The 24,925-nt window shown below is 32.5% G+C and overlaps 3 protein-coding genes across 3 annotated transcripts; 2 read left to right on the forward strand and 1 right to left on the reverse strand.

Annotated features, from left to right (window-relative positions):
* The first annotated feature begins 3,049 nt into the window (after window positions 1-3,049).
* On the forward strand, window positions 3,050-10,747 carry LOC132740924 (baculoviral IAP repeat-containing protein 7-B-like). The gene is made up of 9 exons (XM_060728988.1): window positions 3,050-3,196; window positions 4,061-4,719; window positions 4,908-5,059; window positions 5,395-5,443; window positions 6,276-6,392; window positions 7,315-7,490; window positions 8,963-9,152; window positions 9,498-9,578; window positions 9,876-10,747. Exons 2-9 carry the CDS (start codon window positions 4,314-4,316, stop codon window positions 10,064-10,066), a joined length of 1,362 nt encoding a protein of 453 aa, XP_060584971.1. The 5' UTR covers window positions 3,050-3,196; window positions 4,061-4,313; the 3' UTR covers window positions 10,067-10,747.
* Window positions 10,748-14,929: 4,182 nt separating this feature from the next.
* Window positions 14,930-21,666, reverse strand: LOC132740930 (uncharacterized). The gene is made up of 7 exons (XM_060728993.1): window positions 21,461-21,666; window positions 18,469-18,529; window positions 17,031-18,167; window positions 16,448-16,630; window positions 15,805-15,969; window positions 15,359-15,529; window positions 14,930-15,090 (listed from the first exon to the last, which is right to left on the reverse strand). The coding sequence occupies exons 1-7, from the start codon at window positions 21,536-21,538 to the stop codon at window positions 14,930-14,932; spliced, it is 1,956 nt and encodes a 651-aa protein (XP_060584976.1). The 5' UTR covers window positions 21,539-21,666.
* Window positions 21,667-22,974: 1,308 nt separating this feature from the next.
* On the forward strand, window positions 22,975-24,924 carry LOC132740925 (uncharacterized). The gene is made up of 4 exons (XM_060728989.1): window positions 22,975-23,118; window positions 23,423-23,636; window positions 24,166-24,376; window positions 24,677-24,924. Exons 1-4 carry the CDS (start codon window positions 23,052-23,054, stop codon window positions 24,842-24,844), a joined length of 660 nt encoding a protein of 219 aa, XP_060584972.1. The 5' UTR covers window positions 22,975-23,051; the 3' UTR covers window positions 24,845-24,924.
* The last annotated feature ends 1 nt before the right edge of the window (window position 24,925 follows it).

Here is a 24,925-nt window from a genome sequence, read left to right on the forward strand (position 1 = left end):
CTGGATATATAATCCATAAATAGTAACTATGTGTTCTGTTCTGTAACATATGGAAATACCAGACTCTTATTTTAAACGAAATTTGTTAACTAATTATTTAAAGACATTACAAAGTGTTATAAAGTGGTTTTCCTGACCATCCTAACACAAACCTGATTTTTATTTGATTATATTTTAACATATTTAAACATGTCTATGTCTTTAGTCACCGAAGTGGTATTTGACTCATTTAACAAATATAATTTTGTATTTATTTTATCTGTCTAAACACATACAGTTCGAAGAAAGAAATAGAGCTTTTTTTTTAAAAAAAAAAAATTAAATTGTACACAAATTTGTAGCAAAAATCAATGACTAAAATTCCTCTTCTCCTTTATTGTTCTTGTACAGTTTTCTGTCATGCCAACGGTTTAAAAGTCATATGTCGATTTTCCAGCTTTACCAGTGGATGAAAATCTGAGGTGCCCCTCCCTGCAATATTTCAGGCACGAGCGGTCATCTAATTAGAAAACCGACGTAAGCTTGATGAAAAGCCTCCTCGCATAAAAATCCCTACTATCAGGCGTTGTGGACAAGTTGCGTGTAGATACCGACCTACCACGGGAAAATTCGAAAAAATTAAGGGTTAACAAAGGGCTTTAAGTTAGCCTGCAGGCCTCAGCATAAAGGTTGGATACAATTTGACATGTTTTAATTTGATTAGTTTATATAATTATGCGCAAACACGAAGCAAATAGACTTTTAATTGTTTAAAATATCTGTTTAACCTGAAATTGAACTGTCTGTAATGTTGTTTCAAAATATTTTTATCGGAAAACCAGTTTTTAACTTATTTTCGATATAAAAAAATATATCAATACACTAGATAAGTTATTAAACCAACATAGCATCATTGAAAATTTGATTTCGGACGCTGGCTTGATAGGCATTTCGAGTGATTATCTGGCGGGTTCTCATTTTCCAGCTTATTTTAATGATAGTTACAAGTAAACTAAGTGAATAGCAAGTAAATTATACGACATGATAAGACATGTATTAATCATCTAGTTCCATATAAATGTACGAGCGTGCGCTAAAAAAATTTCGTTTGATGACATTTTATTTGAAGAAAAATAAAGTTTCCTTTTAAAAGGAAAGGCTTGCACAGTGTTGTGCCTTCATCCACACCCTTTAAAATTGTGTTGTATTTTTTTCTCCAATTTATTATCACAATTTTTTTGAATTACGGTATTTGTATATCATAAAGGGTTTACTAATTTAGTTTTTTTTTTTTTTTTTTTTTTTTTTTTTTGAAAAACGAATATTTTTTGTCAAAACGATTTGAAATCTATTCTCTATTGTATAAAACTAACAAGTGTGCACATTTCATTTCCCCTTTTCCGCAGAGAAAATCATTCGTTTGCTTTATAGACAAGTAAATGCACTAGATTACTTCGTTACGTGGTACCAATTAATAAGCTTGTATCAACTACATATGAACTATATGTTACACGATAACAAATACGTATATCAGCACGTGGCAAGGTTAATGATATGCATCGGCTATTTTTAGATTACCTCACCAAAAAGTTGAATTGCATTCAGTAGATCTAAATATAACTCGATCATGCGTGATTTGTAAACTAATACAGACAAAAAAAACAATTATAAAAGAAACTAACTATTGCGTCTTGAAAAACAATTGAAACGGAACAATTTCGTATATAATTTATTACGGTTTAAACCGATAAATAGAGTAAAAATAGAAATCCTATTTATATAAACAAACTGGGATTACCGTAGTAACTAAAATAGCTTAGATTTCCGTAATATTACTTCGTCTGATTCCGCAGTATGATGGAATCGCCCGTATTGTCACGATTGCAATCGGAACTACATCGGCTATTATCATTAATCCAAAGAGTGACGGAAAAGGCCGTAAGTTGCGATTGGCACGATTGCATCTGGTTTTCCGTTCAATCATGCACCAACAGATGTAAGCAGGAAACCACCTAACCGGAACAAGTTTTCCATATGAAATGGCTTGCAGCCGTGGCTACGGCTGCAAGCCAAAAACGCTTTAACTATTAATTAACAGTGTGTGAGATAGTATTACTTTTACGTGAACAGAATGAAAACAAGTTACTTTGCAATGTCAAGGTATTAAAAATAAGGATCATATTTATCTAAAGTGTCATGTGTTTACAGAAGATTGCGAAGTATGTAGTAAACAGTTTAAAATGTAAACATATATTAAGACTGTTTGGTACAAAATCAACATGAATAATGTACATAAATGTTATATGTTAAGGGAGATTGTTCTATTTTTAAAACATGGAAAACTCCATGGATTCTATTTATATCTCAACATGCTTGCTATTTAATTGCATAATATATAAAAAAATGTAGCTTTAAAGTAGTTTTTTTTAAGACGGACTATTGGCATGTGACATTAACGTGAACTTATGAATTATTCTTTAATTTCTTATTAATAAATCATTCTCATTATTGTTTTTCTATTAATAAACATTACAGAGATTTATAAATACATCTCAATGGAAATACCCGAAATATGAAGATAGTTTAGATTTTTGGATTAAAGTTATTAGAATTAATGTGATGCATCAGAGTATAAATGATATGAACTCTACTTAATTTTTATGTGACGAGCTATTCTTTCAGATTTTTATTAAAATTAAAAATTAATTATCCGTTCAGCTTCTCTATAAAGCCTGTTTCTGTCGTGTGAACAGTTTATGATCTGTACGAATTATTTGGGCAAGTTTGATAATTATTTGCTTAGAAAACAAAAGGAGCTGATATGCATATATCATGTTAATCCATATACTAATGCATATATGAGTTTTACAAAATACTAATTCCAAATCTCAATTAACATAATTAAAAAGTATAGAAATGTAGCCTACAGCAAGTTAATCGTATGTATCATGTATAAATACGACTACAGTGACTATATACTTATCATGTATATATAATATACAGGCTAAAACCGGAATCATGAAGTTTATACTGCAATATACAACGAAAGTTACGAAATAGTTTTTTTTAGCTCCATATAGAGGATTGACATGATATATATTGATTTAACAAACATTACTGATATATACCAACGTATTTGATGAACTGACATATTTATGGATTAATATATACATTAAAATTATTTATTTATTAGTGGTGGATTGTAATCAACATAAATGTATAGTACAGTTTTATTTATCGATACAAATTTAACATATAAATTAACATATATTTAATCAATTACTGCTGAGCAAGTTATTTTATTATGACAAAACGTTTCTTTGATTATAAAAAAGGCTCCCGAGAACGACTTTCTTTTCAAACGCGATTTTTTGTAAATTTAATACCTGTAAGCATAAAATACTTCTTATACATGTATTTTGATACACGAGCGTTAAGAATTTTTAGTGGATCAGCGCATAAAAAGATACAAAGTTAAGTTTAGAACAATGAAATCAGTTTTAGCTCGACTATTTTTATTCTAGCCATGTTAAAGTCATGACTTTGTTGACGTTGACGTTGCTGTTATCAGTCTACTGTTGCCGTCCGAAAACTTTAACATTGGTCATATTTTTGTACTTCTCAAAATTGCCGTCATATACGATCACAACAACGCTTTAGAAAAGAACATCGATCAAGTTGATTTAAGTGAACTTAACCTTCACTCATAAACTAGCTATAACTTTGTAATCGATCAAATTGATTAAAATGAACTTAACCTTCACTCATAAACTAACTATAACTTTAGAATGACTTTAAGGACCATTATGCCTCAGAAATGATCGTGGACATCGACATGTTGAATACTTCAAGTATGCCTAAGGTCAAATATGAAATTTTAATTCTGAACACAAAAATATGCTTTATTTAAAAAACATTTAACTACATGTACAATTTTCTTCTTCTGCTGTGTTTGAAATTTAGATGAGAAAAAGTCTAGAATGACCCCCGCTCGGTGGTGGCTTTTGTTTTTGTTAAACAAAAGATATTAAGGTATGTTTCTCTGGAAACAATAGGCTTAATACATTTATTTCAATTTCAGAATTACCTGAAATCATGCAACAAAATAAGGTTTTCAACAAAAACGCGTCTTTAAAATCATCTGTATCAAGGATGCATGCTAGAGACAAAACACACGAGCAAAGAAAACCGAAGAAAAAACGGAAAAACGAATCTGCAGGTTACAGAATGTCCTGCAAAAGAATGTTCATGAAAGTACTGCAACCGCGGCGCGAATGTAAATCTTGTACGTATATACCCGCACCTGTTCGGGATACGAATGTTCGGACAATTATATGTTATCCATTGTCAGGAGCAGATTATTCGAAACCTCTTTTACCAGAAGAGACGTCACATCCGACCCAAGTCAGCGGGCAGAAGGATCGAGTACAGACGAATACGTTTTCTCGAATGGAAGATCAATATCATACATCCAAGGAAACAACTCAATTCTACGACACCCTGGAGCTGGTGCAGCACTAACAACTCAGGCTAATCAGTTTTACAGATTTGAACATGAACTTACTCGCGAAGAGAGCAATACTCGTCGAAACACAGAGCAAAATATAAGGAAGAGATTTATGAAACCTCCTCGGTATCCGGAATACACAGACTACGGTCAAAGGTTAAAGTCTTTCGCCAGATGGTATAAACAAAAGCCAGACCCTACAACACTATGTAATGCCGGTTTCTTTTTCACAAGTAAGGATATTAATCATACTGCAAAAGAATGAAAATTAAGATAATCACATCTTTTGTGTTACCTTATGTTTACGACAGTTTTAAAATCCTATGTAATGATGATCAGAACAGAACAGAACAAATTTATTCAACAATAAGGACTTAAGGAATGTTTTCATCAATCAAAACTTAATTTGTTTTTTATCCAGATCAAGAAGACCTTGTTCGTTGCTATCAGTGCGGGATTGGTCTGAAGGACTTCTCCTTTGCGGACAATCCACTGAACGAGCATGTTAACAATTCTCCTGAATGTATTTATCTTGAAGAATACCTTGGTCAAGACGTTCTGTCACAAATCAAGGTAAAACAAGTATACATGTGCATATTTTGTTATAATTTGTAGTTCTTGACGATACTGTCATATCTTATTCTTCTAAACCTAAAACATCAAGTTACCTCATTTCTATCTTTCTATTTATTTCTAAACTTATTGTGTTATTGTTATAATTTTGGTACATACATGTATATTTTGGTCAAATAGTTCTTGATTATTGTTTCACTTTTTTTTATAACATAGCCAGTTTAATTTTCAAAATAAATTAAGGAGGTGTAATATAATATTTCTTTTATATTTTTTGTAAGTAGGTGCCTGCATAGTTCATGTTTCCAGTATAAGTGCCTTGTTTTCTGTTTTAGAAGAAAGTAATGAGTGAAGATATTCAGTTGTCTGTGAATGAAACATCCAGTAAGTAGCTTATTCGATAACGTTAATATCTTATTAAGCAAAAATCTTTGACTTCAATCAACTTGTCCCTCACCCCTTTGGGTTCGAATCCCGCCAGGAGCTTTGGCATTTACATATGTAGGGAAGCTATCTAGCCAGTTTTTGGAGTGTCTGTGGTTCTACTCAGGTGTCTGTTCGTGCCTGAAATAATGTATGGAGGGGCACCTGAGGGCACCCTTCACCAGTAAGGCTGAACGTCGCCATTGACCTGCTCAGTGTTGCTGCGTCGTTAAATCCAACACAAAAGCAATACTAGTATCTTAATTGCATTTTTATAAGATTTATTTACTTACCCTTGTGCTGGATATGTCTCACTCAGCTGATTGTGTCCTTTGTACAAACTCATACACATTTAATTTCAAATATCTATCAATGCATTTATTTGGAAAACTGCAATTCAATTCTGCAACATTTTTGTGCAACTTCTGAAAAAAAATGAATGAGCTAAATTCCATTTACTTTGGAAAAGATGATTTGCAGCAACCAGCTCGTAATTTGTAATACATATGTAAATACTGTAGATAATTAATTTGGGCAACATATTTTATGAGATAGGACTGACAGAAATGCTAGAATAATTTAGGTACTAGTATCCTTGAAAACAAAAACAATGTTTTTATCAATAACGTTTGTAATGTGATTGATAATGAAAACATGAAAACCGATTTTTTTGACGAAATATGTGTTGCTATGGGTTTAGTTTTTGCAAGTGTCGGTTATAATCTTCTTTAAAAAGGAAGTTGCGTTGAAAAAAATTAAACGATTGTGGTATATATTCTACAATGATTTACAGGATATCGACATCCGGAATATAGTTCCTACAATATAAGGCTGTCATCGTTTAGTAAGTGGCCAATGAGTTTGATGCAAACTCCAGTACAACTTGCCGAAGCTGGACTTTACTATACTGGTAAGTCTATTTTAGTCCGCCTGCTGCACAGAGACGCTGTGTTGCCATCGTTGTCGTGATCGTCATTTAAAATCATAGTGAATCCATTTCTCAAACACGTTCACAAGTATTATCATGATACTTATTTACGATACTTGTCTATCATAAAGAGGCAACGTTGTTCAACTAGGAGCATTAACCCGAAAGATATGTTTTATATATTATTAGATATGTTTTGCTTAAATTTAATAATTGAAAAAAAACACTTATACTTACTATAGTCTCTTTTGGAATGTAAAATAAACGTCTATTAAATACACAATACAAGTAGGCACAATATGATTACATAGTGTCAATAAAAAACTGGCATTTTCTATAAGACCAGACCAAATTAATTTGACAAGTAAGGAAATGAAGCTTATACATTCACTTATTCAAATTAGACAGTATTCAATTAATTTCTGCAATGAAAATATTTTACCCAAACATGAGCATAGTATATAAATGAATTAAAGGTTTAAACATGGACTTGAATTACTTGTTTAGCATGTCAAGGCACGGCTTTATTCCTGTTTTGAAACTTATTACTCCACTTTGATGTTATATTCCACTCTATTTTTACATCAGATGTTTTTGTCAACATTTGAATAAATAGAAAATAGAAAACTGTTAGTGTTGCTATTGGTGTAGGAGAAGAGGCATAACTAAGTGATAGGTAGTTCTAGAGTTATGCCGCTTTTCACATCTAAAACAATTAACTTTTTGCAAAAATTAACACAAATAGTTTAATAATTCATAATCACAAATTCTACATGTTATTGATAAGTGAAATGAAAAACACACAATTCATTGTTTTGTTTCGGGGAGAATGCTTAAACATAAAATATTAACAAAAAATTTAACTCACTTATAAAATATCAACAGGTGGATTAAATGTTTTCAGGTTTCGACGATCACGTACGATGTTTTGCATGCGATGGTGGGCTTAAAAAGTGGGACCCTGAGGACGATCCCTGGACAGAGCATTGTCGGTGGTTCCCAGAATGTCCATTTGTATTAGAGAATAAGGGAGAAGAGTATGTCAAACTTGTGCAAACAGTTACCGCCCATGAAATACAGGTAATTTAACATACTCAACATAACTTAGCGTCAAATATGACTTTAAAATTGACTTTAATGAATCGTTTATTTCAAGATAGTTCACGGTGCATATCCATATCGGTACCCTCTTTGCGAAATCTGCTGAAACGGACCCTCTTTGTACATGCACAGGCCACTCTCTGCTAAAAACAAATCTGCGATGGATAACCATACAGTAAAATTTCAATATAATAAGGAAAGAAGGTATGACACGTAGAAAAGATGAATACCACGGAACACTAGAATGTTTTATCTATGTACTGATTTGTCATGTGCCCGTTTTTCATGTACTACAAATTCACAATAAGCTACAAAAAATCGACATGTCTTGCTTCGCCCATCACCTCGACATATTTTTTGGGCTGAAATGAACATGTGGCTTGATTATATATGAATCATACATATTCAATATGTTCATTTACATATCATCTTCGGACAAATGGCAGTACATTGTCAAAAATAAATGTAAAATTCATAAAAACACCCTACTTTCGGTTTTGCAGCTGCACGGGCTACCTCTCTTCATTTGAATTTTTATATCACAGGTACCCTCTCATTTTTAAACACACATAGGTACCCTCAAGGCACGACATATGCTTTTATTTCCGTTAATCGTTAAGTATGTAATATTTCTTACTTTTATGTAAATATTACATACTTAACGATTAACGCAAATAAAATCATATGTCGTGCATTGAGTGTACCTATGTGTGTTTAAAAATGAGAGGGTACCTGTGATATAAAAATTCAAATGAAGAGAGGTAGCCCGTGCCGCTGCAAAACCGAAAGTAGGGTGTTTTTATGAATTTTACATTTATTTTTGACAATGTACTGCCATTTGTCCGAAGATGATATGTAAATAAACATATTGAATAAGTATGATGCATACATAATCACATAATCAAGCCACTTGTTCATTTCAGCCCGAAAAGTATGTCGAGGTGATGGGCGAGGTAAGACATGTCGATTTTTTGTAGCTTATTGTGAAGTTGCAGTACATGAAAAACGGGCACATGGCAAATCAGTACATAGATAAAACATTCTAGTGTTCCGTGGTATACATCTTTTCTACGTGTCATACCTTCTTTCCTTATTATATTGAAATTTTACTGTATGGTTATCCATCGCAGATTTTTTCCGTGGTATACATCTTTTCCACGTGTCATACCTCCTTTCCTTATTGCAATGAATGTTTACTGGCTTGATATCCATCGCTGGTTTGTTTTTAGCAGAGAGTGGCCTGTGCATGTACAAAGAGGGTGCCGTTTCAGCAGATTTCGCAAAGAGGGTACCGATATGGATATGCACAGTGTAGTTTGCTTGCTTGTCTTGTTATATGTGTTGTCTTTTGAAATGATTGAAATACATTAACACAATTTGAACACAGACTTTTTGAATTAAAACTCATATATGGCATCGAATTAAAATGTAACATATGTTCTACTTAATAGAAAAGGCTAGAAACTGAAGAGAAACCGGCAAATACATCAGCAGGCCCCGATATTTCGAGTGAAATGGAACGCCTCACGTTCAAAGACCATGAGTTTAATGCGAATATTAACGACCATAGAGAAACATGTTTGGAAATGGGGTATAAAGAAAAGGATTTTGAAATTGCTGCAAGGAAATTGGCAAGCAAGGGTATTATTTTTTGTTTCCAAATTATCAAGCATTATGTAAAGCTAGAATGGACCGTTCCGGTGTTTACAGTTTAATGTAAATTGGTAACTTGTTATCTAATCGCTACACTGAGATGATACATAGTCACTGGTTGACATGGTTTGCACAAAAGAACACGTGCTTATGTTTGTGATACTGTTTGTGAGCAGTTGACTTAGCAATGAATGGAAAAGGTGTGGCTTAATGTTCCGCTACGAAAAACCGGAAATGTCCAATTATGTATGACCGAATATCTTTATTGTGTAACTAGATTAAATTGACTTTATTTGGTAAAATATTGATATCATTATTTTTGTGTTTCTACAGGAAACGTCAAACCAACACTTATAGAGATCATTGATACTTTAGAGACTGGAGAAAAGGATGAAGCAGGTGTTGACAAACCAGGTGAGTTTGAGTTATATATTGTAAATAATTAGTTTTTCCTAAGGTTTTGCGTTTTAAACAATTATTTAACAAGCCAATCATAAAAAGAGAAGGTACAATCACTCAGGTATTTGTTAACTAGGTTACCGTTTCTTAACAAGATCAAGGCACAGGTCATAGAATAGTTTTTTTTTAAATAGAGAGTGTGCACGTTTATTCCTTCAATTAGTCGTTTACTTGTTCATATCCATATATGTTTATATGAAAATTTGCAATAAACAAAAAAGAATTTGTTCTACTTTAGATATTTTTTTCCAGGATCAATGAAAGAAGAAAATATTCGCCTTAAGAGCCTGCTGTACTGTATGACGTGTAAAGTTAACGCTGTGAATGCATTGTTTCTACCTTGTACTCACCATAGAATGTGTATGATATGTGCCGAACAACTTGCAGAGTGCCCTGTTTGTAAAAGACAAATTAGGCAAAAAATCAAAACATATTTGGTTTAAATACATATATAAATATATATATGAAAGTGACAATTAATTTAACCATATACAAAACAGTTTCTTCATGTTTAAATCATTCAAAAGCAGTCTTAAGTGTTTAAATGTTGAATTCTGCTTTAGGGGGCGTGAACGCTAACTTGCAATTTCAAGTACAGCGCATGAACAGGCTCAGTCAAACTGAGCCTAAATTTTTCCAATTTTGCGGTGTAGGGATTATGTTTTTCTCTGTTTTAATGGTATTGACTGTAACTTGAATTTACCAATGCTGAGCCTGCAGCATTTAAAGTTTGGGCGTGTTCAAATTTTGACTTTTAAAAATTTCAATCAAGTTATAAAATATGCACAATTCTGATCATCCCTTTAATACATATAAGGGTTTGAAGATAACTGTGATATTTATTGTGTATTCCTTTTTCAATTTTTGTGTGGGATTAGAGATTATTCATTTGTTTATTTTGTTTTTGTTGATTATGTGTTTGATTGTTTGTTGTTGTTTTTTTTGCTGTTTTGTTGGTTTACGCATCTTTTATTTTGTGTATATATATATACTTGGTATGCGCTTTCGTATTGTATAAGATATTAAGTTGTTAATATTGAAGGTTAATTATCTCAGTTATGTTCATCTTCCTTTAACTAATGCCAATTTAAAATAAACTGTCGATTGCTAGCATTAAAGTATAATTATTTTGTCTTTTTCATTAATTGCATTGATTGTGGATACTTAGAAACCCATATTGAATTGAGAAATACACATGAATTGTAACAAGTACACAAGAAAAAAGTTGTCTTGAAAAAGAATGCTTCCAAAGTAAACAAGAAAGAAGTTGTTTGAAAAAAGAATGCTTCCCAAAAAGCTAAAGGTAAGAAATATGTTTGATAATTTCACTAGGAGCGAGCAGCACATGTACGAAATAGTTTCCTAACGGTAAAAAGTCAAAAATTCTCCCAGAGTGACTTATTGTTCCTGAACATTTTATTCTCTTTATGTTTATAGAGAAACGACTCTGAGAATATAGACATAGAATGATTTTACTTTTCTTTTATACATTTATTGAAAATGTTTCATTGAATAGCGCTTTACACTCTTTAAATATATATGGGCGTCCATTGTGGAGTGGTTGAAGTTGTTGACTTCAAAGCCGATGTGGGGTCGAATCCCGCCATAGTCTTTACAGTCTCTCGTGCGAGAGAGCTAACCAGAAATCTTACGGAACGTAAGTTGTTCAACTCAAATGCCTGAAAAATTGCACGAACTAGCACCCGAGTTTTTCATCTACCGGAAAAAAAACTTGAAAGTCGCCGTTTATTTATTTGTAAGCCACTTTATTTATTTATTTGATTTGTATCAAATAATTATTCTCATGGAAACTGGTACACATTGTCCCAATAAACTCACGGTTGTTAAACAAAACGGCTTTTATACGGTTAAGTTTGCGTTCCCTTGCTTCTACACGAGTAAGCACCGGTTTCTATTGAAATGTTAACAAAACTAATATTATTGACGAAGAGCAGCAAACCGATGAAAAAATCTCATTAATGTGTAGTTTTTATAAATCTATGTTTCACGGAACATTATAATTATTCATGTTCAATTCTTTCATATATACTCTACATTATGTACACAAGTACTTTGTTTATACTGAAGAAACGAACCGGCACTGGATTATAAAAGAATCTACTTGTTCATTTTTAATGCTTGTATGTGTTTCTAGCCCGTTATATATTGAAAATGAAACAAGGAACCTCAAACTATGATTACATTATACCTTAGAAATAATCGTCATTTTTTATGAACATATAAGCTCTTACGAGCTTTTATAACCGAGTGCATAATTATAATACAATTTATGTCACCATTATAAAATATAACCAATGCCATTTCTACATCCATTGCACATACTTTTGTAACTGAAGTAACACAGTTCTCTCAAAATGTCAAAAATTGTGGTGTGAAATACAGGCCATTAAACATAGTTGAGAACAATACTGATTCTATTGGACAGGTACACAACTTCAAAACCTATATCAGACTCGATTTGCGCATCGTCCAATATAGTTCTGACAGCTATGTACTCGTCCGAAAGATTTCAGTATTGTACTCACCAATTTATAATAACCTTATAGCATAAAACAACAATGGTAAAAACGGACGCAAAAAGATTTGAAACGTACAAACGTACAAATATCTTTTTTCTTCTTCATAAATGTTCTTATATTAGCAAAAGTGAAAACACGTCATTCATTTCTTTTACGTAATATTTAATGGACAAAAACAACATTTCAGCACTCAATCAATCTTTTATGCAAAATGACTGAAATGACCATGTACATACAATGAATAAAAGTAAGTAAATCTTTACTGAAAACAATAAAAGCAAAACATAACTTTGGAGTAAAAATAATTTGTATAAATCATGACTAGATTCTTGTAGAAGTATTGTATGAATAGAGAACATATTTACCGCTTTATATTGACGGTTCATAAAATGGACTGCCACAATTTAACATTGGATACTTTTTGATTACTTTTTTACATTTATAAACTTATGACTTGATGACTTTGGTCATCGGCTTATTACATTCTATAAATCCACTTTTGCAGAACGAATGCAGTGTATATTTTGAATAGGCATTCATATTTTTGATTTCATAAAAACCGCCAAACAGTTCATCTAAGATACCTTATATCGCTACATATCCGGTGAAATATTTGTATATAACTTGTAGTCTGGGAAATCTCTACATTTTACACGGTGTTTAGTATAGTTGAACTCAATACTTAATTTTGTTGACAAGTATCGCTAAAACTAGGGTCATGTATGTCAGAAAACAGTCTTAATTGTGTCGATCATTATCTAAATGAAGAAATAAGGTTTTTCACCCATCACTTTGAATATTTACAGATAGAAGCTTCCTAATTATGCGTCAGTACGCAGTCTTTATGCATAACATAGGATTTATTGTACATGTTTCACTGGGTTAAACAATAAATGGAATGTTCAGTAAAAACGCTTAAAATACTTATTTCTGTAAAATTGCAAATACATTATCGTTATCCAAAGATAACAATACCCATGAGCCTTTCCCAAGAACCAGAAATTAGGATTTAATATGATTTTACAAAAATGCATTGACATTAAAATCAATACCAAAAAGCAGTCATCTGCTATATTTTGATTAAATATAAAGATCATCAAAGCTGTTTTATATTTGATAAAGTGAATTCATGATAGACCAAAACATATACGTATACCACCTTGAGAAAATAAACATTTATAATTTCGATACATGATACAAAATGTGAAAGACCAAGAAGGCCTAGTATCGTTCATGGAATACACACCCTTCACAATATTCTGTTGCACAGGGCACTTGTGTGTGATAATATTTGTTCTTTATTTTAAAGCCATCGACATTGCATACTTTGAAACAAAGAATATAATGTGAAACAGCAATTAAAAAAAGGTTTTAACAATAAAGAATAAAATTTATCTTGATTTTGCAATGTGTATATTACGTAAATGCAATGTGGTTCACACGCAACACTTATTAACTTTATGATTCTAAAGAACAGCCTCTAACCTCCAGAAATCCTTCTTCGATACAATCATATTCATTATGTTGAATGTTGCCATTTTCACGAGGCAGGTCCTCTTCATCATGAAATATTTCTGAACCCTGAATAGCATGCTGTTGTGCTTGAATAGCATTGTCTCCATATTCTTCCAGTTGAATATTATTATCAGGTTCATCTTCGTGAAAAAAACTTTCTCGACCTTGGGTATCATGAAATAATTAAAATAATGGAATATCAGTTTATCATAAATGACATTGTTTTAAAAGAAATGAAAATCCAAATTTTGGATTTTTTTAATGTTTCCGAGTGTGTATATATGACAAAGACGCAATTGCACCTTTAATAAGAATACAATTATAAGAACAATACGGTAGAGCGCCTTTCACAAAACATCGTCCCGATAACGGCTTATCCCACAGTATTATCGGAAAGCCACCCAATATGTCATTGATAAGTTACCTGGGTTCTTGGTGCTATAGATGACTACTCAATTTTTAAGTCAAGAGGATTTTCGTTTATGTTTTACGTCGATTTTATAACACCTCTTTTTGTTCATATCAAGGTTGATAGTCCACTCGGCAACAAACCAGTAATTACCCATTTTCTACAAGTGGCATTTTACTAATCCAACATGAATTCTGAATCAGCTTTGACAGACAAAAGACAGTTAGACATGTCTGAGAGATTCTAGCAAGCCCGTGAATCTAAACAGTAATCCCTGGATAACAAAACCGATGCGGTCCGTATTCAGCTTGCTTAATAAATTTGTGCATATGGTAGTTTTGGATTACAAGGTATTGCGCTAAAGTTCTTATCTTGACACTTGAAACCCGCAAAAATCCCTTCCCTGGTAGGGAGAATTTTGTAGGCGTGTTTATCAGATAAATCATGCAAAGGACGCTGTACCTGTGCTAAAATTAGCTGATGTAAACAAACACTATAGCAGACGATTACTGATTAGCAGCTCCCTTCCTAGAGTAATATTTCAAGTTTCTACTGGAAAGTTAACACTGCCACGTGTATTTGTTTACAATCTGAAGTTCATGACCCCATTAACTCCGCCCCGGGATTTTCAAATTTTTGACAGTTAACTGATTGTTTTGTTCACAAAGTACATTTAAGTGAATCTTTTGTGATATTTTCTCTGCCGTTTTATTTCAAATGTTGCAAAGAAGTTATACAAAAAGTTTTTAGGCAAAATACGTCTTGGTTATTTTACTTTTTCAAAAAAGGGCTGTTAGATGTGAAGCATGTCAAAAATACCATGAAAATCTGCCCCTAGTGGCTTAAATAGTCAAGTTGTGGTGTATGTACTTACCATTATTTGAAGAACACACTTTCTTCATGTAACACGTCACTACTACTACAATTATTATAACAATAACTATAATTAAACCTCTAAACGCTGATATAACCCATATATTATCTTGTGACTTAACATCGTTTCCTGAAATGATTATTAAATTTTCAAGAATTTTATGAGTTCTATTCATATTTCTCAGTATAAAAATAAAACCAGATACAAATCGTGAAAATTGCGTTATATGATAATAATTATTCAATTTATCAGCTTAATAACGGGTTTTAATTTTCTCTTTATATGTAGCATTGATTATTCATTATGCATTGTAAAAATGGAGTGTTTAGTGTATATTTTCCTAAAATATAGTTTTGTGTAGTTCACTACAGAATAAAATGTTCTTAAAAGTAAAAACCTTGGCATGGTCCTTTGAAACACGTGTGTGCTTCCTCCCTAGCCCCTAAGCATGAGTCCCCGCCATTGGAAGGAGCAGGATTGTCAAATGTCCGAGAACGGAGTTTGACTCCTTTTTGACATGAAACTGAACAATCTGACCATGTGGCCCAGAAACTGAATCCGCCGTTCACTGCAACAAACATGAATTATGCACTTTGTTATAACAAACCATTTTTGAACGTGCATATTGGATGAGGATTGGATGAAAATTTGTTAAAATGTTCTGTTTAATCATTCGCAGGTTGCTGTTTGAAACAATATTGATGCAATATTTTTTCAATGAAATAATCATTGCTTGCTTCGGATTTAAAGGGTATTTCTACATCAAAATTGTTGAAACTATAACCTATGAAACATTAAAATGACATGAAGTAGTTATTCAACTTTCCAGTTGAAAGCACAAACCTGGACATGGGTATTTATTGCATTCCCGGATTTCTGTGAATGAGTCCTCTGGTTGACAAGCTGTGCGATTTTTACATAGACCATCCCAAGATTGTGTACCACTACCACAGCTCACTGAACAAATGGTCCATGATGTCCACAACTCAAAATTATTTATATCTGAAACTGTTAAAGTTCATGCAGCCACAAAGATCAGTTTGTTCTAACACATTCAGCATTTGATTAATCATATATTCATTATCATAGCATAGCGAAAAGCAGCATTGTATCCATGTTTTATTAAGGCTATAATCAATAGGTTAATGAAGCATATTTCAAAACATATATATAATGAGCTTATCCTATCCACAATTGATGAATCTTTGCCAAAAAAGAAAATAAACAAAGAGAAAAATGTTCATGAAAATAAAAACAAAATGACTTTATTATATTGAGTCTATTCGTAGGGTTCATAGAAAAAGGGATGCCTGTGTAAGTAACATTTTATCTTAAACGCTAAAAGTACTGGATTGAAATTAATGAATACAAGGGACCTTGGAAGGTCATAACTTTTTTCTTGAATTTTAATTTTAGAATGAGAACAGCTTTTAAATCATATAACATAATTACAGAATCAAGAATTACTGGTATTTATTTATTTTACCTTTACATGGCTTTGAAAAACACTTTTGAGTTTCGCCTCTGTGCCCACTACAGCCTTTTCCACTATTGTTTGTTTCGTTGCATGTTCTGACACGGAACTTAGTACCAACACCACAGGTTGCAGAGCATGTCGACCAACTTCCCCAACTGTTAAATACATGGCTGTGTTCTGCTGTATTTTGGACATGCGATTAGATTTAAAAATAAAGTGTATATTTATTTTTTCTTTTCTGTTAATGTGTCTCTTGAAAAAAGAATAACATCTTGTTAAGTTCATAATCATAAATCATTATCTGAGTACCTTCATAACCCCTGTCTCGTCTTCCACTGGTCATGTAAATAATCTTATAATGTGTAAACTATGAAAACAAAGATTAACCAGGAAGGACAACATTCAATGAACACACTCCCCGAAAAAACCCAAAACCGACAAGAAGCCCAGCAAGACACCAGACAGACACAGAAGAGAGAATAAACTTTTTGGTCAAAATATTTTGAACCTTTTATATACCAACATTATAATTTTTACATAAATTATTTTTCAGAACAAGTTCATTATCTAATAAATATCTATGCAAACTTACATTTCCTTTCAAAGAAATAGCCTAAAGCAAAGCCGTAGGCTCGAGAAACCGAACTTGTACACTTCGTTCCATCTGGGAGGTGAAAGCCTACTGAAATACTTGAGATTAATACTTGATATTGTCCCTTCGAAGTTCTTACATTGTACGAGTGAAGAGAAACAAACGCTTTATCATCAAGCTTTAATTCAGAAGCTCTAGACGTCTGTATCATCACAACGACATAATTGTTTGTAGTTGTAAAGTCTGGAATAACGAAACTGTATCTATTTAAATAATGCTTTATTCCGGGGACGATTATCATAAATGGGTATGTTTCGGATGAATAATTTGTCTGATTGCAATAATGCATCCCATGTTGTATGATAGCGATAGAGGTACTTGATGAAATTGTTAAAGGCTCTGACTGTGCAACAGGATTCATGTTTGTGACGGATTGAACATCAAAGCATGTTCTATTATGCTTAATGTACATACAGACTGTTTGATCTTCCATTGACATAATCCGCATCGTGAAGTTTGAGTTTGGTGGTAAAGGAGGTATTATATATTCATTTGTCCACGCATCGTACGGCAATATCTGTTCTATAAGTATACTTGAATGCAATTCTATATCGCTCCTTGAGGTTCCCACAATTACAGAAACAGGTTTATCTGCTAATACAATAGTACTTGAAATGTCTTCTTCGTAACCGATAGATGTTAATGTGTCTAATATACTTGGAAGTACAGCAGTCTCTGTTTTGTTTAATGTGCTTATAATCGCTACGCTAGTATTATCTTTAATTGCGACTACAATAAAACCGCAGAAACGCCTCTTGTATGCGGGAACCATGTAAACTGTTCCCATAAAGGAAGAAGGTAAAGCCAAACAAGCTCCGTACACACTTGCATTTCCTTTATCAGATATCATGATACTGACTGGGACACTTGTAACAATATGCAAACCACTGCTTTTCTCAACACCAGCAGAGACATTCGTATTGATATGTACTTTGGTACTTCCTTGAGCTAACCATCCTGTTTTTATTAGATTTGAGTCGGGTACAGAAATATTATATACGCCCTTTTCCTCAGAAGCTATGTACAGAATTCGTTCATAACCCGTCATTCCAAGAATAAACTCTTTTCCATAATGACCTTGAAGGAAAATTATTTAATTTTAGGAGCTTTAATAACGTTAATTTGATTAATAAATTTAAAATAAAATAAGTAAAGAAATGATTGATTAACTAAAATTAAAATATAATCATGCAATTCAATTTATTTCAAATAAATTACGTTTGGCAATATAAGAGATACTTGAGTGGATCCAGTGATGCTAAAATGTTTTTTTAATTAGCATTTCATTTTCGAGCATTTTATGAAAAATTAAAACTACTATATTTATTTGCTTATAATTGCATTTTAATAAAATCTTGATACGACATGAAATTCATACTTATTTCCTCACTCTCCGACGCTATGACTATTTGTATTACCGTTATTGCAAAAAGGCCAATCTGAAAAAGTCAGTGATACATTCATACGAGAAGTGTTCAAATATGATGCATCTGTAAACACGATGGAATAAAGGTGACTGGTGACAAAACATGAGTTTATTGTTTTGAGTCGCACGAAAACACCAAAACAGGATCTGGGCTACAATGGGAAAATAAAATACCCTGCATTGCAAAAAGGACCATCAATATAAACAATATAATAAATGTCATGCTCCTTACAACTCAGGGTTCCGCCATTTAGGTTGCTATTTCTAAAGGTAAAATCTGTAAAAGCGTTATGTTACGCTACAAACAAATTCTTCTGGAACAAGTTTGGCCAATGTCAGATGTATATAACATTTGTATATATCATTTGTAATATCATATACATGCATATATATATTGCCAGCTCGCCACGGCGAGCCGGTATTACTTTAGAATTTTACTGAGAAACAACCTAAAACTCCGAATCCATCCAAAAATTTAATCGAAGCTTAGCTTCCAGCTTTCTACTAAATTTATTAATCAGGGCTAGGATCCAAAATTAGATCCAACCAAATTTGATCTTATATAGCGTCAAAAAACCTTCAATTTTCATGCCATTTTTAAAAAGCAGCAAGTATTGTTTTGAGCGCAAAGCTATAATGATGATTAAAATGTTTGTTTTCATGGATTCTTTTCAGTAAATCATATTTACACTGACTTTTGATTTAGCGATTTCACCAGTCCTGTTTACTCTGTAGTAAGTTTTCGTTGGGTTAATTAACATAAACGACTTCTGGTTCTGTGCATTTTTTTCTTTTTCCTTTTTTCCGGTCATTTCATCCTTTCCTGTATTTAGTGTATGTATTTACTGGCCGGGATCCGGGACGCCCGGGATCTGGGATCGTTTAAGATAATAGGGGCAAAAACTAATAAACTATATTTGTGTTGATTATTGTCGTAATGAACGGCCATTAAACGTTAGGTTTTTTTATTGTATGTAATGAAAGTTAAATTGATTTAACTTAGGATATAGATATATTTAGAGCTATTTACTAACAAAATAACAGTACTTATAATAATATGCTTAATTAATTGGAAAATCAAAGACTATATTCTTGAATTGGTCAAATCCCGGGATCCCTATATGTTTTAATACGATCCCAGCTTTTCTGAAAACAGTATTCTTGAACTGTCCAATTCGTGGGATCTCTTTATTTTTTAATATGATCCCGGCTTTTCTGAAAACTATATTCTTGAACTGGTCAATTTCCAGGATCCTATTTTTTAATAGGATCCCGGCTTTTCTGGCTGAATTGATTGACAACTTGTGTTTACTTTAGGACTTGTATCTGTCACTAAGTCCAATACTAAATAACATATTACAACTTAACTTCGTATAAAGAGACATTTTTATGAATTCTACTTATCTATTTGTTCTGGTCAATGTCAACAGCCCATATAGTAAATGTGCATAGACATAGGGACTTCATTCTATCTGTTTACATGCATCTTCATATATACTCATATTCCTCTTTGTTAAACTGAGAGAACTGGCTTCCTTAACTTTATATGTCACTTTTATTTTGATGTTCGCTGAAGTCTTTTCAGCTAACAGAACTGTCATTTTTACATTTAAACACGCCCCTGGAAAGAAATTACGAAGCGAGTCGCTACTAGCTTTTTTTAAAAGCTAACCTTGTACACATAAAGAATGATATTTACTGATACTCATTATCATATAGTTTGCAAAGAAAAGATTGTTAAAAATGTAATAACGTACACAAACAGATAACAATAACATACTTGAAACGTTCAAAGGTTAAGACTATTTCATATCGCCCATATGTTTCATCAGCTCAAAAACTACATGATAAGAGAAACTTAACAATTGACGAAGAAAATTACATAAATAAACGTTTTAGAACTATTTCAGAAAGTCTAAATAAATGAAATAATCGTTTTTCATTTCGGTTACCGATATTTGTATTGTTTTTGTTTTTGAACATTTGTGTTTAATGTTTAAAAATAAAACTAAAGCTTTAACTGTTTATGTGAAAGAACAAACACTGTAATATAGTTCAAAATTCGTTTCAAAATGTGCGCCATATCATACCAAAGCAAATTGCTGTAATCTTAAAGAAACATTTTAAGCACATGTGATTGGGAAGTTGTTCTTTACTAATAACAAAATAAATGTACGGTACAAGAGCCTTAGGTTAAATCTCCTGCGCGGTTAACTTGTAAAAGTTTACTTAATTTGGAAAGCTGGTAATTTGTAAATTGCTTGGGTCACATAAATATAGTTTCTGACTACAGAACTTTTCAAACTCGAACTTTGAAACTGCATGCATACAAAGTATTTAATTCAATTATGTCACACTAGTATGTGATCGGATCTTGTTAAGAGGATACAAATAATTTAAAATTTGAAAATTTATATTTTGTTATGTTATATGTACTTGTTCATATGCCTTTTTTTAATTTGTCCATAATCTGCCAGATACCATAATTAGAAATATTGAAAATATGAAAAGAGTTGGTGCAAAAGTGACCTCACAGTATTCCTTATTTCAAAAATAATACTAGACAGTAATAAGTTTAAGGAAAATGATTTAATTTTAGGAGCTTTAATAACTTCTGATTAGCTTTTTATGTCGCTAAACTATATAATTTAATATACATGTATATGAACCAAACAGAAGTTAGCTGAAAAAAGAAATTGGGAAACGCACAAATAGAACAACTCACAGGAACGGGGTAACAAAGGGTGGATTGATGGGACATATCAGTGTGACACATGGTGTGAAATTTTGATTTTCAAATGGATGGATTTTTCTTAGATTTTTGCTTTTTTACATAATTGATGGTGTAAGCAAATAAATAGTTGACTGCAAAGTATCATAACTATACGCCTTCTCAACAAAGCAAAATGCACTTAATTGTAATACAAGTATGCTGTTATCTTACTGATAAAAGAAACGTGTACATCCGGTTATTTGTTAAATCCTTGTCAATTAACACTGCCATTTTAATGCCCGCTTTCATTTTAGAGAAAACAATAAGTTTGTGTTATTTATCCTAGTCATGCAATGTACTTCATTTAATTATAATAAACTGATCTAGTCAATGTTAGATGGGTAATGCAATTCACCTTGTCCAACATCGATATCTTGTAAGGCAAATTTGAACTCATCGGTATCATAAAGGCGAGCAATGTTTAATTTAACAGATATGAAGATTTATTAATAACTGTAGAATACATGTGCATATCATATCGTAACGTTATGACGCGGGAAACCAAAAATTCACCCGAAAATATAAGAATAAATCATTAAAAGTAAGATTTTTCGTCTGGTGACTGATCCGCCGTTTCCATCACTTTTTGTGCCGTTTCTCCCTGTGTTGATCTTCATTTCGCTTAGCTCAATAGCGAGAGCACCAGGTTAGCAATTCAGGGGATAGTGGTTCGTGCGATCTTCGGTCAAGGCGTAATATTTCCGTTTGATCTCGGACATTGGGTTTTAGGCTGCATTGTAATGTATTCGATTTCGCCTGCGTTTTCCTTTGACAATTGACGCATGCGTTTATTGAAATCTGAACTTCATTCACATGTGCCCGATCTGCGGATAAGAAATTTGATTTTTATCGCAGACATTAAGTCATATATATTGTTTATATAACTCCTTTAGAACTTTCCATTATAATATATCTTTGTTATATTATAACTAGAAATTGATGTCCCGGTCAGTCCACTGTTGTGTCAATCTTCGGACAGATTGACAACCGTACAGCTCGACAAAGCGACAGCATTACAATGGAACACAAAATGTAATTTTGTTCAAACCATTAAGTTCATCTTGTAGACTTTAACTCGATATTACTGATATAAAGTGACTTAATTATAGTTGATAATTATAAACATGTGAGTTTCTATTCATCAATGGGGTTCGAATACCAGCAAAGACATTCGTATTGATATAATCATATATTATGTAACAAACATTTGAGCTGCGTGACGACAAAACCAACATAGTGGGTTTGCGACCAGCATGGATCCAGTCCAGCCTGCGCATCTGCGCAGTCTGATCAGGATCCACGCTGTTCGCTTATAAACCCTATGACAAGTATATATAGAAACTGATAGCAAACAGCATGGATCCTGATTAGACTGCGCGGATGCGCAGGCTGGTCTGGATCCATGCTGGTCGCAAACGCATTGTGTTGGTTTTGTCATGACGCGGCTCATTTTGTTTATAAAAAATATTTTAGCATGGTAGTTTTCCAGAGAGGATGTGAGGTTTTTGTTTTATATGATTTAGGTTATTTCTTAATCCCGATAATAATAACAAATTTGCTCTTGAACACAATCAGGTAGATTAGAACTTGTGTATTATATGTGAATATTATTATTTCTTTGTGTGCCTTTATGTGTCAATAAACTAAGCTGACCTTACTTAATTCATTCACAACACGCCATAAATTTACTAAAGTACTTCTTATCTTGCTTTTCCTTTTAGTTCTTCATCGCGTTTAAAAGTTCAAACGTAACGTAGAAATCATGAAAGTAAGTTTAATAATTCTAACGTGCTTAACAACAGCATGGGCATTTCAGTTCGAGAACTGCGGTAGGTTTGTTTTATTTTTGTTCTTTAAAAAATCAGTAACTCGAAATTTATATGTAATGTTATATAATTGCATGCATTCATGTTGTACATATAATAGACGAAACAACTAAATGAAGAATCCTTCAACTAACGGAAGTAAAACGGTTTTAGAACTTTAACAAAATTACACAGACGAGTTTGGGGTTTTAAATTCAAAAACATGACAGTCTTTACATCTTTTTATGACACTTATATTAATCAACATTTCTGTCATTAATTATTTGAATTTATTTTGAAATTGATGGAGCTATTTACATTATCACAGAGACGAGTGTGTTAAGTACAGTATATCATTGGTTGAACTTTGACATGTACCCGTTACCAGTGATATTTCCGGGTGATCTACACATGCGTGTTCATTTGAAAATCCTGCGAACATTATCACATCCTTTCATAGATACCTATCTCTACAAAGTAGACTCTTTAAGTGGAAATGTAACCGAAGTCCCATGCATTCAAGGAACCTACATTGGCACATGGTAAAGTTTATTTTCTATTTTGTAATTGCATCATATTTCTATCTTTCACACATTTATATTGTTATACATGTACTTAAAAAAAGACGACCAGCAAGCCAAGATTGTAAATATTACAAACTCTGTGGTAGCAGGGTCCGTAGCCTGCCTTCCACAACCGCCTATGAACAGACACAATCAACTCAAGAATGCAACATTTTTTAGTTTTCCTCTTTTTTTATATGAGATTGTACGTTTTTTATTTTACTGTAGTTTTCCTCAACGGTCAATTAAAATAAATATGAATGGACTGAATAATTTAGTTTTATACAGCTACAAACATAAGGTTTAGATTTTCCTTAAGGATTAGACTGCCATTGTGTTTTTTTTAGTTTAGCACTATCATAATAGCTTGACTAATTTTACATCTTACTTTTTTCTGAGTTTGATACTCTATGCTTGTACATAAATATGAAATTCTTAATAAGAAATGATATATATTTCAGCCTTTTTTGTATTTTAAAGCCCATTAACTTTGTCTTATTTTCTGTAGCAAAAACATTGACCTATGCACACTGATAGACTATAGGAACAATCGTACTGCCTCAACAGACACGCCAAGTTTTGAGGAACAAATTGATGAAATATTAACAACTCCACTCGGTAGGCATAACGGGTGTCCTATATTAGCCACACCAAGTATAGATAAAACAGTTACCATCAAGCTGCAACCTTTGTCAGATCTACTGCGCAAAATATTACACGTGAGCTAATATATTACAAACTTTAAGGCAGCATATTTTGTCTTAACGCTCCCGAGTTACATAGAAGTCAAAGAAACGCCACTCACAATAAATACGTTTATTCCCATTTCATTATATTGAAACACATAATTACCATAACTTTACAAAAACAGTACAGACAAAATACATGTAAGAAACAGTTTACTCATTCTATCACATCAATCTATGAGCAAAACAACAATATAAATGACAAAAACAGAAACAGTTGTGACATAATGTAGGCCATGGATTTAAACTAACACCAAGATTAATCTATTTCAGGGTGATTACATGTTAAAGCTAGCCGTCAAGGACAGTACTACGTCTAAAGGAAACATTGGATGTATTAAATTTAACTTCACTATAGTGGATGCACCCATTCCACCTACTACACCCACTACACCCCCGACTACAACATTATCGGGACCACTTCCTCCGCCAGTTGGATAAGAACATGTTATAACATAAATGCAAACCATTAAATGATTTAATGAAACAAATGAGTTTTAAAACTTAAATATCTATAAAGCA

This window comes from Ruditapes philippinarum, unplaced genomic scaffold (assembly GCF_026571515.1).
Source record: "Ruditapes philippinarum isolate M1 unplaced genomic scaffold, ASM2657151v2 ctg5478_1_1_1_1, whole genome shotgun sequence".
Lineage (NCBI taxonomy): Eukaryota > Metazoa > Mollusca > Bivalvia > Venerida > Veneridae > Ruditapes > Ruditapes philippinarum.